This window comes from Antrostomus carolinensis, unplaced genomic scaffold (genome assembly GCF_000700745.2).
Source record: "Antrostomus carolinensis isolate BGI_N321 unplaced genomic scaffold, ASM70074v2 scaffold838, whole genome shotgun sequence".
Classification (NCBI taxonomy): domain Eukaryota; kingdom Metazoa; phylum Chordata; class Aves; order Caprimulgiformes; family Caprimulgidae; genus Antrostomus; species Antrostomus carolinensis.
This window is the reverse complement of record NW_010334844.1, coordinates 49,808-60,545: the sequence shown is the minus strand read 5'-3', so window position 1 is coordinate 60,545 and position 10,738 is coordinate 49,808. Positions and strand designations below refer to the sequence as shown.

General features: G+C 43.6%; 1 protein-coding gene across 1 annotated transcript in view; it reads left to right on the top strand.

The window, feature by feature from the left end:
- The first annotated feature begins 5,486 nt into the window (after positions 1 to 5,486).
- The window catches only part of PTGFRN (prostaglandin F2 receptor inhibitor), a 40,073-nt gene continuing 34,821 nt past the window's right edge, over positions 5,487 to 10,738 (top strand). Inside the window, exons 1-3 of the mRNA XM_029086571.1 lie at positions 5,487 to 5,559; positions 6,194 to 6,559; positions 7,811 to 8,230. Coding sequence (XP_028942404.1) covers positions 5,487 to 5,559; positions 6,194 to 6,559; positions 7,811 to 8,230 — 859 coding nt within the window. The remainder of the gene's footprint in view (positions 5,560 to 6,193; positions 6,560 to 7,810; positions 8,231 to 10,738) is intronic.

Sequence of the window (10,738 nt, the reverse complement as noted above, 5' to 3'; positions counted from 1 at the left end):
TCTCACTTCTTTAGATTTTTTTTTTTTTTTCCTTTTTCAGACCAGTCAATAAATTTTGATAGTGAGCTGCATTTCTAGTAATTAAAGGAATTCCTTTTATTCTGCGTCATCTCTCTGACTCTTCCTCACATACATATACAGTGCAGGATAAAAAATTTAACTGATTGCCATTTAAAAAGGGAGAGAAATCCCAAAAGCAACATGCTTTTTGTGTAAATGTGCCACTTCCAGGAAAATAATATTATCTATTAAAAAAATAAAGCGTTAACAGTATTGAAAAATTATCAAACATTGTAGGCATGTTTGTTATGACTTGTTCTTTCTCTCCCAGATAGTCACAGATGACATTCTTGATGTGTAGCTGCCTCTGATGATAATTGGAGCTAGGAGGAGAGATGAGGGGAAAAGGGGAAGATTGGAGATAAGGATTATCATCTCCCACGCTGATATGCTTTGGTTCTCCTTCTGCAGAGAAAAGCCTGTGAATGTTTGGCATGCTGGCTGTCCCTTCACCTGCCTGCTCGCTGGGGAAAAGTTGCTGAATGTGTCCCAGTGGGAGCCTGATCAGTTCTCTTTCAAAACAGAGGAAGCAGATTTTTGTGGATGTGTCTTTGGTGGGATAAAAAAAGATGCAAAAATTTATTTATTTTTTTTTTCCCCCTTGCATATTGTAAAATGACTTCACGCATCACAAACGCTGTAGTTAAGCAGTGCCTTCTAGAAGTGGGAGATTTTAGATTTTGCTAGAAATAGGAGGCAGAACACACATCTTTAATGGTGGGGAATCCATTGCTTGTTCTCCAGGGCAAGGTGCAAGAAGGATTGTCCCTGCTCAACCCCCTCGTTTACACAGTGCTGCAGCAAAGTGGTGCCTGGATTGAGGAGTTGAGGGAGGGAAAATCGTTACCACCATTTGCTATGTTGGCTGCAGTATTTTTTTTCCTGTCATAAACTGTTGTGAATTTGAAAGGGCTGTTGTATTTCCTTCTCAGGCATGGTAATGTTTAATTGGCAAATGAAACAACTTTTGATTTGGAAAGCTCTTTTGACGTGAAAGGCATCAGCAAAGTTGTCGCTGTGTCTCCCGTGACTGCCGTGGTTGAGGAGCTGGACTGTGTGTTCCGAGTCGCTCTGATGCAGAGGCTCAAGTGCTTAGTCTGAGCCAATTTACTCATTCTTCAGCTCTTACTTTTTTGGCTTTAATTGGCTTCCTACTGCACGTCACATTGTATTTTCCTTTGGCTGGCAGACACAGAGAGTCGACCTCCTTCTCTGGGCTGCTAAGAGAACATGTTTTCTTATTAGATAGAGCTGGAGGAAGCACCTTGTGTGAGGGAGTGCTGGAGCAGAAGTGAGTTCTTTGCAATGATAATACCTTGTGGGGACTCCACAGATTACTCCTCATCTTGTTCTTTCATAAATGCATAGATGCAAAACCTGTGTGAAGATGAAGCTCCTTGAAGACTTTCCTCATCTATAGCAATGTCCCTAATGCAAGAGGAAATCCTCACCAGCCCTTTCCTTGGGGAGTTGTGTAGCTTATTGAGAGTTTAAACAGACCACTCGTTCTGTAGGTCCTGCAGAATTTTGCTGCCTTGTTTTCTTGGTTATCCTAAAAATGACAGGTTGCTATTTAATGTCCTTGAATTCACTTCACAACCTATCTATTCAGTCATCTGCTTTCCTTGTTCTTCTCTTTGAAAGGATTTCATTTAGTGACAGCAATGAGATGGTACATCTAGGTGATGGGACAAATTAATTTAAGTACTTAATGGACCATTGCTAGGGAGCAAACAAATGAGATGGTACATCTAGGTGATGGGACAAAATTTAAGTACTTCATGGACCATTGCTAGGGAGCAAACGCTGGCTCGGAACTGCCTAGGCTGTGTCTGGGCTATCTTGCTTCTCTATTATTAATATGGCAGGTCCCAGTTTATTATTCTATTTTGAGCCACACTTTGCCTGTGTTCCTTGTGGAGTATTTCATGTGTTCCCTTGGGAGAATCCTCTAATCAAGTGCTTGACAGACACACATGAAGGCTCTGTGACTGCTTTACTTTTTGGGTGTCTCTGGCCCAGCCCTACAAAAGCACCAGCATTGCCTGGTAGTCCTGTCACTCAAATGAGTGCCAAAACTAAGTCCCATCACTTGTGTTTGTGTGCTGGCCTCCTTACAGGGGCTCCATGACCTTTTGTTTTGGAAAACGGTTCCTTGCAATATCATCTGGTGATCTGGTAACTCTGTAAAAGTACAGTTTTATGTTTAGTCAATTAATCTTGTGCTCAGTCAGGTTTGATGTCCAGCATTGCAGTTTGTGATACAAAATTAGTTCCTACTAAATACACATCTTTGGTGGTCTCAGTGATACTGAAAAATACTGAATTGTCAGAGTTGTTTTCTGTCACTAGAGTACACACTGTTCTGTCCTGCTCCGTCTGATTCTACAGTTAAATGGGATTCAAGTGAATTAATTAAGAACATGTCACCTTGTATTAACAGTGGAATATATTAGGTGTCATGAAAAATAAACGTTTCCAACAAATTTACAGAGTTTGAAGCTCTCATACCATGAAAGCTGAACTTCAGTTGCTCTGGGAAGGTGGAGAGGTTGCATGCAAGTAACACAGGGCACTGCAAGAATAAAATATTTGTAAAAGCTCCTCATTTATCTGCCAGAGTAAAACGGAGCTCGCATCTTGCCAAGATCAGTGTCTTCCACTACAGCTACATGAAATGTTAATCCCTAATGCACAGCAAAGAACATAACACCTTATTTAGCAGCTAGGGATGCTCTGGCTGTTGACTGCTGCAGGACAAAAGGCAGATCCCTGAATTTACAGCTTGCTAGATCTAGATACTGAGCCTCCTGGGTCACCTAGAACTGCAGCTCACCCTTGGAGTGGCTGCCCCGTGCACGTTCCTCCTTGCCCATGGACAAGGCACAGCAGATACCCCGCAGTAAATTCTCCTTCTCTTACCTTGTGATGCTGTCTCTGTGTGCTCCTGCTTTATAAGAATCCTGATTTATGTTAGTGGTAACAAATGTTATTGTTTGTAAAGTAGAACATTATAACTGTTACAGGCTGTCCCTCTTCTCTCTTGCAGCCTGCTCCACTGCCCTCCTTCCAACTTTGTGTTAAGCTGGAATTGCTTGCGGGACTGTGCTGTGAGGAGAGGAGCAGTCATTGCCCTACAGCAACAGGCTCCAGACTCCAAGCAGATCCCTTGAGGAGTCCCTGTCTTTCCCTTTGGCCTGCCTTCTCTCATGAAGGTGTTAATCACCCCCTCACTTAATTTAATGTCAAAGGGTCTTTAATGACCTCGGAAGAAGAGGAACTGAGCTGTGGGTGATAATCCCAAACACAAACGTGCAGCCCTTGCCACATTAGTCATGCCTTTGTCACCTCGAGGTTGGATTAGCCCAGTGCATGCTATGTGGGTCTGCAGCAGAAGACTCGTGCAGAACAGTGTTGTCCGCTTGTTTTAGTGTCACAGGAGAGTGATTTGTAGAGGAGGCGTCAGCGTTTGAGGAACGCCCTCAGTCAGGATCCTGAGCTGACTTCTCAGGCAGGGCTTTAAAGCTTACCTGCTGCTGTTACCCGTTTCTGTAAGAGGATAAGTTGAAGGATTGAATGGGGCTGCAACTTAAGACCCAGATATATCAGAGCCCTGCAGCTCTTGCTGTTGTTGGTTATTTTTCTGTATCAATGATTTTGCTATATGGTGTTTGTGTTTAGAGATAAGTCATAGAATCATAGAATGGTTTGGGTTGGAAGGGACCTTAAAGCTCATCCAGTTCCAACCCCCCTGCCATCAGCAGGGACACCTTCCACTAGACCAGGTTGCTCAAAGCCTCATCCAACCTGGCCTTGAACACTTCCAGGGAGGAGCAGCCACAGCTTCTCTGGGCAACACTCACAGCGAAGAATTTCATCCTAATATCTCATCTAAGCCTCTTTCAGTTTAGAGCCATTTCTCCTTGTTCTCTGTCACTCTCTGCCCTTGTAAAAAGTCCTTCCCCATCTTTCTTGTAGCCTCTTCAGGGTCCTTAAGGACATCTGGTTGTGGAACAGTACCTTGGCAGTGGAGATTTTTCTCTGATTCACATGAGCAGAGAAGTCCAGCTTCCTTATTAGGACAAGTCAGTCACTTGATCAGGTACATAATAAGTGTATTCTGGGAGAGATATTAGGGGTGAGAGGTTAACCCCAGTCTGCATTACAAATAAGTCTAATGAAGTAGTAACGTTGAATGCAGAATGTCACGGCAATGAGGAGATTGGACTATTATGGATGAGGCTGTACATGTGAACAGCCTGCAAAGCAAAGAGAACACTGGGAGGTAAAGACAGTGTCAGTCCGTGGTTCAACTGTTTGCTGAACTGTAACTGGAGATAAATAATGTGCTTTTTCTCTTGTAGTTCTGCTCAGTGTGTACCGCTGCTTGTGTAGTTTTTAAATGCCCATAGAAATCTTGGTTCTTTAGCACATCCTTCTCCCCGCTGCTCTGGAGAGGACAAGCTGCACTTTATAACAGGTTCCTCAGTGAGTGGTTTCTTTCCATGAGACCATCTTCTTTGCCCACACCTGGATACCTATTGGCATGATGGTTCTGAGACAGTGAGTGGGGTTTAATCTACAGCAAGAAGACAGAGTGATAGGAGGGGAAGGCTCAGCAAGTATATTGCTGTTCATGTCACTAGCTGGTGGCTTTCCCAGTGTAGCTGGTGAATTAGAGCAGTTGTGGGTTGCTGGACTTTGTGTGTTGCAGGGTTGTTTGTTTAAATTTGGATTTGCCTTTGTGGTATCTCAGATCAACCTTTTGATCCAACTGCTTTTGATGTTGTTACAGCCATCTACTTGGTTTTAGCAAGATCTGTCTTTCAGTGTTCTGGCTTCTCCTACCTGGTTGCTAAAATATTTTGCTATGGATATGGAGCTGGTGGGATGCAGTAGGCTCTTCATGTTTGGAGACTGAGCTTAGGTAGTGTATCTCTCTCGTCTGAAAAGGTTTTCTTGTTGGAACTACGAATCAAAGCAGTTTGCTCTTTTGGGAAGTAAGAACCTGCCAAAATCCATCTACAGCTGCTGGGGTTATTCTTTGGGCTACAGAACTAAATCAACCAAAAAAGTCTTCTGCTGTGTCTCTGCCAGGTCCTCTGGCTAGTTTAAGTGGTTCCCACTTTTGCCTGGAGCATAACATATTGCTTTGACAGCCTTCTGCAGAGAACTGCTGTTGTTGTGCCATCCTTCTAGTGAGATAGTCCCAGAAAACACGATCTGAACACTCTGTGTTCCTCTGCTCTGGAGGGACTCTGCTCTGCTCATGCTGCCGTGTTCTGGGACTTCCACTAAAGAGGAGTTGTGTGCTAGAAACAGATGTGGTTGCAGAAATCTGTTCAAGCAACCTGTGACTGTTGAAATCGGTTCTTCCTTTTAAATCAGTGAGGAAGGCAAGGGAGCTCACCTGCGTTAGAGAAGCCATGACCCTTCAGGACAGAAGTGACTATGGAGAATGTCAACTTACCATTCCTATGGCCCTCAAGCTAGGGGAGAGTTAGTTTCCTATTTTGAACCCTCTACTGATGTCGCCAGAAGACTTACAAAAATTCCTGACTAGATTGTGCCCTCACTGTAGTAGTGAAAACCACTTATTAAGGTTGTTTAAATGTCTTACACAGCATTTGGTTGCCCAAGGAAGTTGTGGATGCCCCCTCCCTGGAAGTGTTTAAGGCCAGGCTGGATGAGGCTTTGAGCAACCTGGTCTAGTGGAAGGTGTCCCTGCTGATGGCAGGGGGGGTTGGAACTAGATGATCTTTAAGGTCCCTTCCAACTCAAACCATTCTATGGTTTGACTTGTAGTAGAGAAACCACTACCTGGTGGATCTATGGCTAGTTCTCTCTTTTTTTTTTTTTCTTACCATTTTCTTTCCCTCTGTAGTTTGTTACCTAATGTGTTGCTGAATAAGCAGTGAAACAAAGATTGCCCACACTAAAAATGGTGTTTAGGAGCTCCTGCTCCAGTGAGATTAAATGTTAATGGGAAATACTGTTCTTCCTTAGCTCTAGCTTTCTGCAGAGTGGGGTGCCCAACCTTATTTTATTTCATTTTATATTTTTTTGATCGAAATCTATCCTTGTAATTCCTTTGTTAACTGTGTGTTCTCTCTGTCTTTCTTCTCCTGCCTAGCATTCTGCAGAGGGCGCGTGGTGAGAGTGCCCAAAGGTCCTCTTATTCGAGTCGTGGGCACGGAGGTGGTGATCCCTTGTAGCGTTAGTGACTACGATGGACCCAGCGAACAGAACTTTGACTGGGAGTTCTCCCGGGATACTGACTTCCTACGGATAGTGAGTACTTGGGATTCTACCTTCACCTCTGAGGAGTACCAAAAACGCGTGGGCCACGGGGATATCAAACTGAGACGGAGCAGCAACGATGCTGTGGAACTTGTGATTAGAAACATCCAACCAACTGACCAAGGGAGATACAAATGCTCCACGCCCAGCACTGATGCCACCGTTCAGGGAAACTATGATGCAGAGGTCCAAGTGAAAGGTATTTCTGAAGAGTGAGGTGTGCTCTAAATTTGTTTTTGATATTGATTATAGATGTACCCTTAAGAATGTTGAATTTCTGTTGCTTATGAGCATTGTGATTTTTTAATTTATTTTTTTGTTCCCCCCTGTTCCTATTTAATTCTCCTAAAGCCAAAATCAAAAATTGGGAAGTATGATAGCAAAGGCAAGTGAGATGAAGCCTGTTCAGCCTGGAGAAGAGAAGGCTCCAGGGAGATCTTATAGCAGCCTTCCAGTACCTGAAGGGGGCCTACTAGAAAGCTGGGGAGGGACTTTTCATAAGGACAGCTAATGACAAAACAAGGGGAAATGGGTTTAAACTGAAAGAGGGGAGGTGTAGATTAGATATTAGGAAGAAATTCTTCACTGTGAGGGTGGTGAGATGCTGGAACAGGTTGCCCAGAGAAGCTGTGGCTGCTCCTCCCTGGAAATGTTGAAGGCCAGGTTGGATGAGGCTTTGAGCAACCTGGTCTAGTGGAAGGTGTCCCTGCTGATGGCAGGGGGGGTGGAACTGGATGAGCTTTAAGGTCCCTTCCAATCCAAACCATTCTATGATTCTATGAAGAAGCAAAGAGAGGCTGTTTACTATAAACATCACTTTCCTTTCTTCTGCCTAGTAAATATGTAAATAAAAATGGGAAAACTAAGCAGTGGGTTTTCTGAAGATGTCTGCAAATATTTAATGTCTCTCAGCCTCTGGGCAGAGAGGCTAACTTCAGGTAAAAAATACAGCCTGTCTTCTTTTATTTATATTGTCATTTAAGCATCTTTGTTTATGAAGGAGGTAATCTTCCTTTTCCCCTTTAGCATGTTGATACTGCAGTCATGCCCTAGCTTTGCTCTCTCATTTCAGTAATAACATGAGAGACTTTTTTTTTTCAAGTGTCTTATCTTTTACTCCCATGAAAATCAAGATGGTTCTGGATGGGGATAGTCAGAATGATGATGTTTGGATGATAAACTAAAGCGAGGGGAAATATAAATGAATCTGAATACTTGTCTTGGCTTGTTTAAAGTGGAGCACTTCCTTTAATGGATTTTCAGCTGATTTTCTTGTTCCTGGAATATATTTATGTGTGGAAGAAGGAATGATTGGCCAGGTGTTGCTCTGTGGTAGTTTTACTGCCTCATATCTGAATAGATCAGTGTGGGTGTTCGTTTCTTGCTTCCATTTTATGATGCTTGTGTCTTTTGGTCTTTTTTTTTCTTCTTTTTTTTTTTTTTTAAATAGTGATTTCCGACGGTTTATCGGTGAGTGGTTCAAAAGGACGTTCCTCAGTGTCTCTCAGGCTGTCTGAGGGTGACTCCTTCAAGTTGCGCTGCTCAGCAATGACCACCTCACCGGAGCACACTCACCTACACGTGACTTGGCAGCTCAAGAGTGGCTCGACTTGGCGGGATGTCCTATCTTTGACTCATGAGGGCAAATTCCAGCCAGGTCCTGGCTATGAAGAGCGCTACCGTAACGGAGATATCCGCTTGGACACGGGAGCGAATGACACATACCGGTTATCTGTATCCCAGGCCTCGTCAGTGGATGGGGGTGTCTACAGGTGTCTTGTGAGCGAGTGGGTGAGAGGGGCGGATAGCTCGTGGCAGAAGATTCAGGAGAAGAGCGTGGAGATAGCAAGCGTTGCAATCCAACGGACTGGTGAGTGTTACTGGTGGGCTGGGGTCACAGCTCGTGTCCGGGCTGTGATACTTTCAGAACAGAATTTGGATAAGCTGAACTAAATGTGGATTTAATTCACAACACTAGTCTCCCAGCACAAGAGAGACATGGAGCAGCTAGAACAAGTCCAGAGGAGGCCACGAGGATGATGTGAGGGCTGGAGCAGCTCTGCTGTGAGGACAGGCTGAGAGAGTTGGGGCTGTTCAGCCTGGAAAAGAGAAGGCTCCGGGGAGATCTTATAGCAGCCTCCCAGTACCTGAAGGGGCTACAAGAAAGCTGGGGAAGGACTTTTCATAAGGGCAGTTAATGACAAAACAAGGGGAAATGGGTTTAAACTGGGAGAGGGGAGGTTTAGATGAGATATTAGGAAGAAATTCTTTCCTGTGAGGGTGGTCAGACACTGGCCCAGGTTGCCCAAGGAAGTTGTGGCTGCTCCTCCCTGGAAATGTTGAAGGCCAGGCTGGATGAGGCTTTGAGCAACCTGGTCTAGTGGAAGGTGTCCATGCTGATGGCAGGGGGGCTGGAACTGGATGATCTTTAAGGTCCCTTCCAACCCAAACCATTCTATGATAGGATACATTCCAGGAGAACCTGGAGTGCTGTTTGGATAGTTGACCTGTTTACATCTGAGGTGACAGAAAATGCTTGGCTTAATTATTCCAACTTTTATTTTGAGGAGAAGGGTGCTGATGGCATGGAAAGATTGACTGAAACCTCCTGAGATGCCTTGATGTGGATTTTATCTCATCCTTAGCTCACTTCAAATTGCTTCTGGTTTTTATATTTTTTAAATAAACATTGTATTTAACCCCTGAGCACCCCAAACATTCCCTCTGCTCTCTCATGAACAAAGGGTTGTCCCATAGCGCTAAACAGCTGCACTTCCCCTGTAAAAGTGGCTTGTGATTCAGTGACAGATGTGAAGCTTTTGTTGTTTATTAAAACAGCATAGAAAGATGAAGAGAAAGGAAGAAGTGATAATTTAATAAGGCAAATTGTCCAGTGATTTTTATCACTGACACTGGATCACTGGTCTGATTGCTCCACCGTGTTGGCAGGGGTCTGGGACACTAATGGTTGTCTTAAATAGTCTTAGTCATGCTTGGCTAAGGAGACAAAAAGATATATAGTGCTGTTCTGAGGGCATCCAGATATCGCTGCCCGTATAGATTCCAGGAGTAGATGCACTAAGCACCTAATTGCATTAGTGTTACCACTGCTAGTTGGAGGAGGGAAAGCAGGGGGTGATGCATCTTGTCACTCAATAGGTGGAAAACCAGGCAGTGATGGTCCCTCAGAAATGTGAGATTATGATGATATTTTAGAAGTGTTCAGACAGTAAGAGTATCTTTTCATTTCTGTAATCCTTTAATCGCTATAGAGAGAGCCCAGAACTGCTGGATTTTTTTGCTAGCTCATTTGGATGTAGTTTCAGTATCCTGATGGTACTTAGCCTGTGAAATTTGACAGGCTCAATCTGCCCCCTCTTTTCAAGGTGTCTTTTTCACAGCAAAGCTTGAAGGTGCTCTCTGCTGAGGCAGGGCTTGCTTAATTAAGAGCTGTAATTCTCTATTTTGTCACAGTTTTGGAGAGTTTGGTTTAAGTAAATGGGGTTTAATCAGTGGCTGAAAACAGGATGGGGATGGCCAGGACTAGCAGTAGTGCACCATGGTTTGGGGGTGTGGTTTTGTTTGTGATCTTAGGGTTTTGGGGGTTTTTGAGGGTGGGGGGGGTTGGTTGGTTGTTTAGAGTTTTTTTTGCCTTCGTTTTTAGCTCAGTCATTGGCAGCACTGGCACTTTGTCAGGGGCATGAAGGATTTTTTTAAAGTTATGCTGAATGAGAAAGGTTATCCTCCAGCAAAATGTTGTGGAAATTTTTACCCACACATTTTGTAGTAGGACTTGAAGAGCATCTTGTGCTGCCATCTGAAACCTCTGCAGTTGCATGCTAAAATGAACTTGAGTTGTAAGTGGTATGTGTGGTTGCTCTGCTTCCCTCATTCACACCTGCTGTAAACTGTGAGGTTGAATTTGTAGAAACAACATTTTAAAAAAAATAAATCCAAAGATGAATTAACATATCTAATGAAAAAAGTAATGCACAGGTTCCTTGTGTAACTGTGTGGGTTGTTTTTTTTTTCCTGTGGTTGCTCTTCTATCTACTTCTCCATCACTTTGATCTCCTAAAATCATGACATCTTTGGACCCAACTTTGTTCTTATATGTCTTTTTATTTAATAGTGCCTTTCACATCAGGTACATAACCTCAGACGTGTCTGTAACCAAAAAAAAGAGCTCTAAGAATATACATATGGGTAAACTCTCTTAGAGCCTCTCTGTATGCATATACTGCCAGATTCTCAATGCCTGTCACTATTTCATGAAGACAGAAGTGTTCCTTGGAGAAATGCTGCTCTTAACCTTGCAGATGAGTCTTATTTTCTATGCTGGTATTAGCCTGTTAAAGTAGCTAGGCTTTCCTGCTGC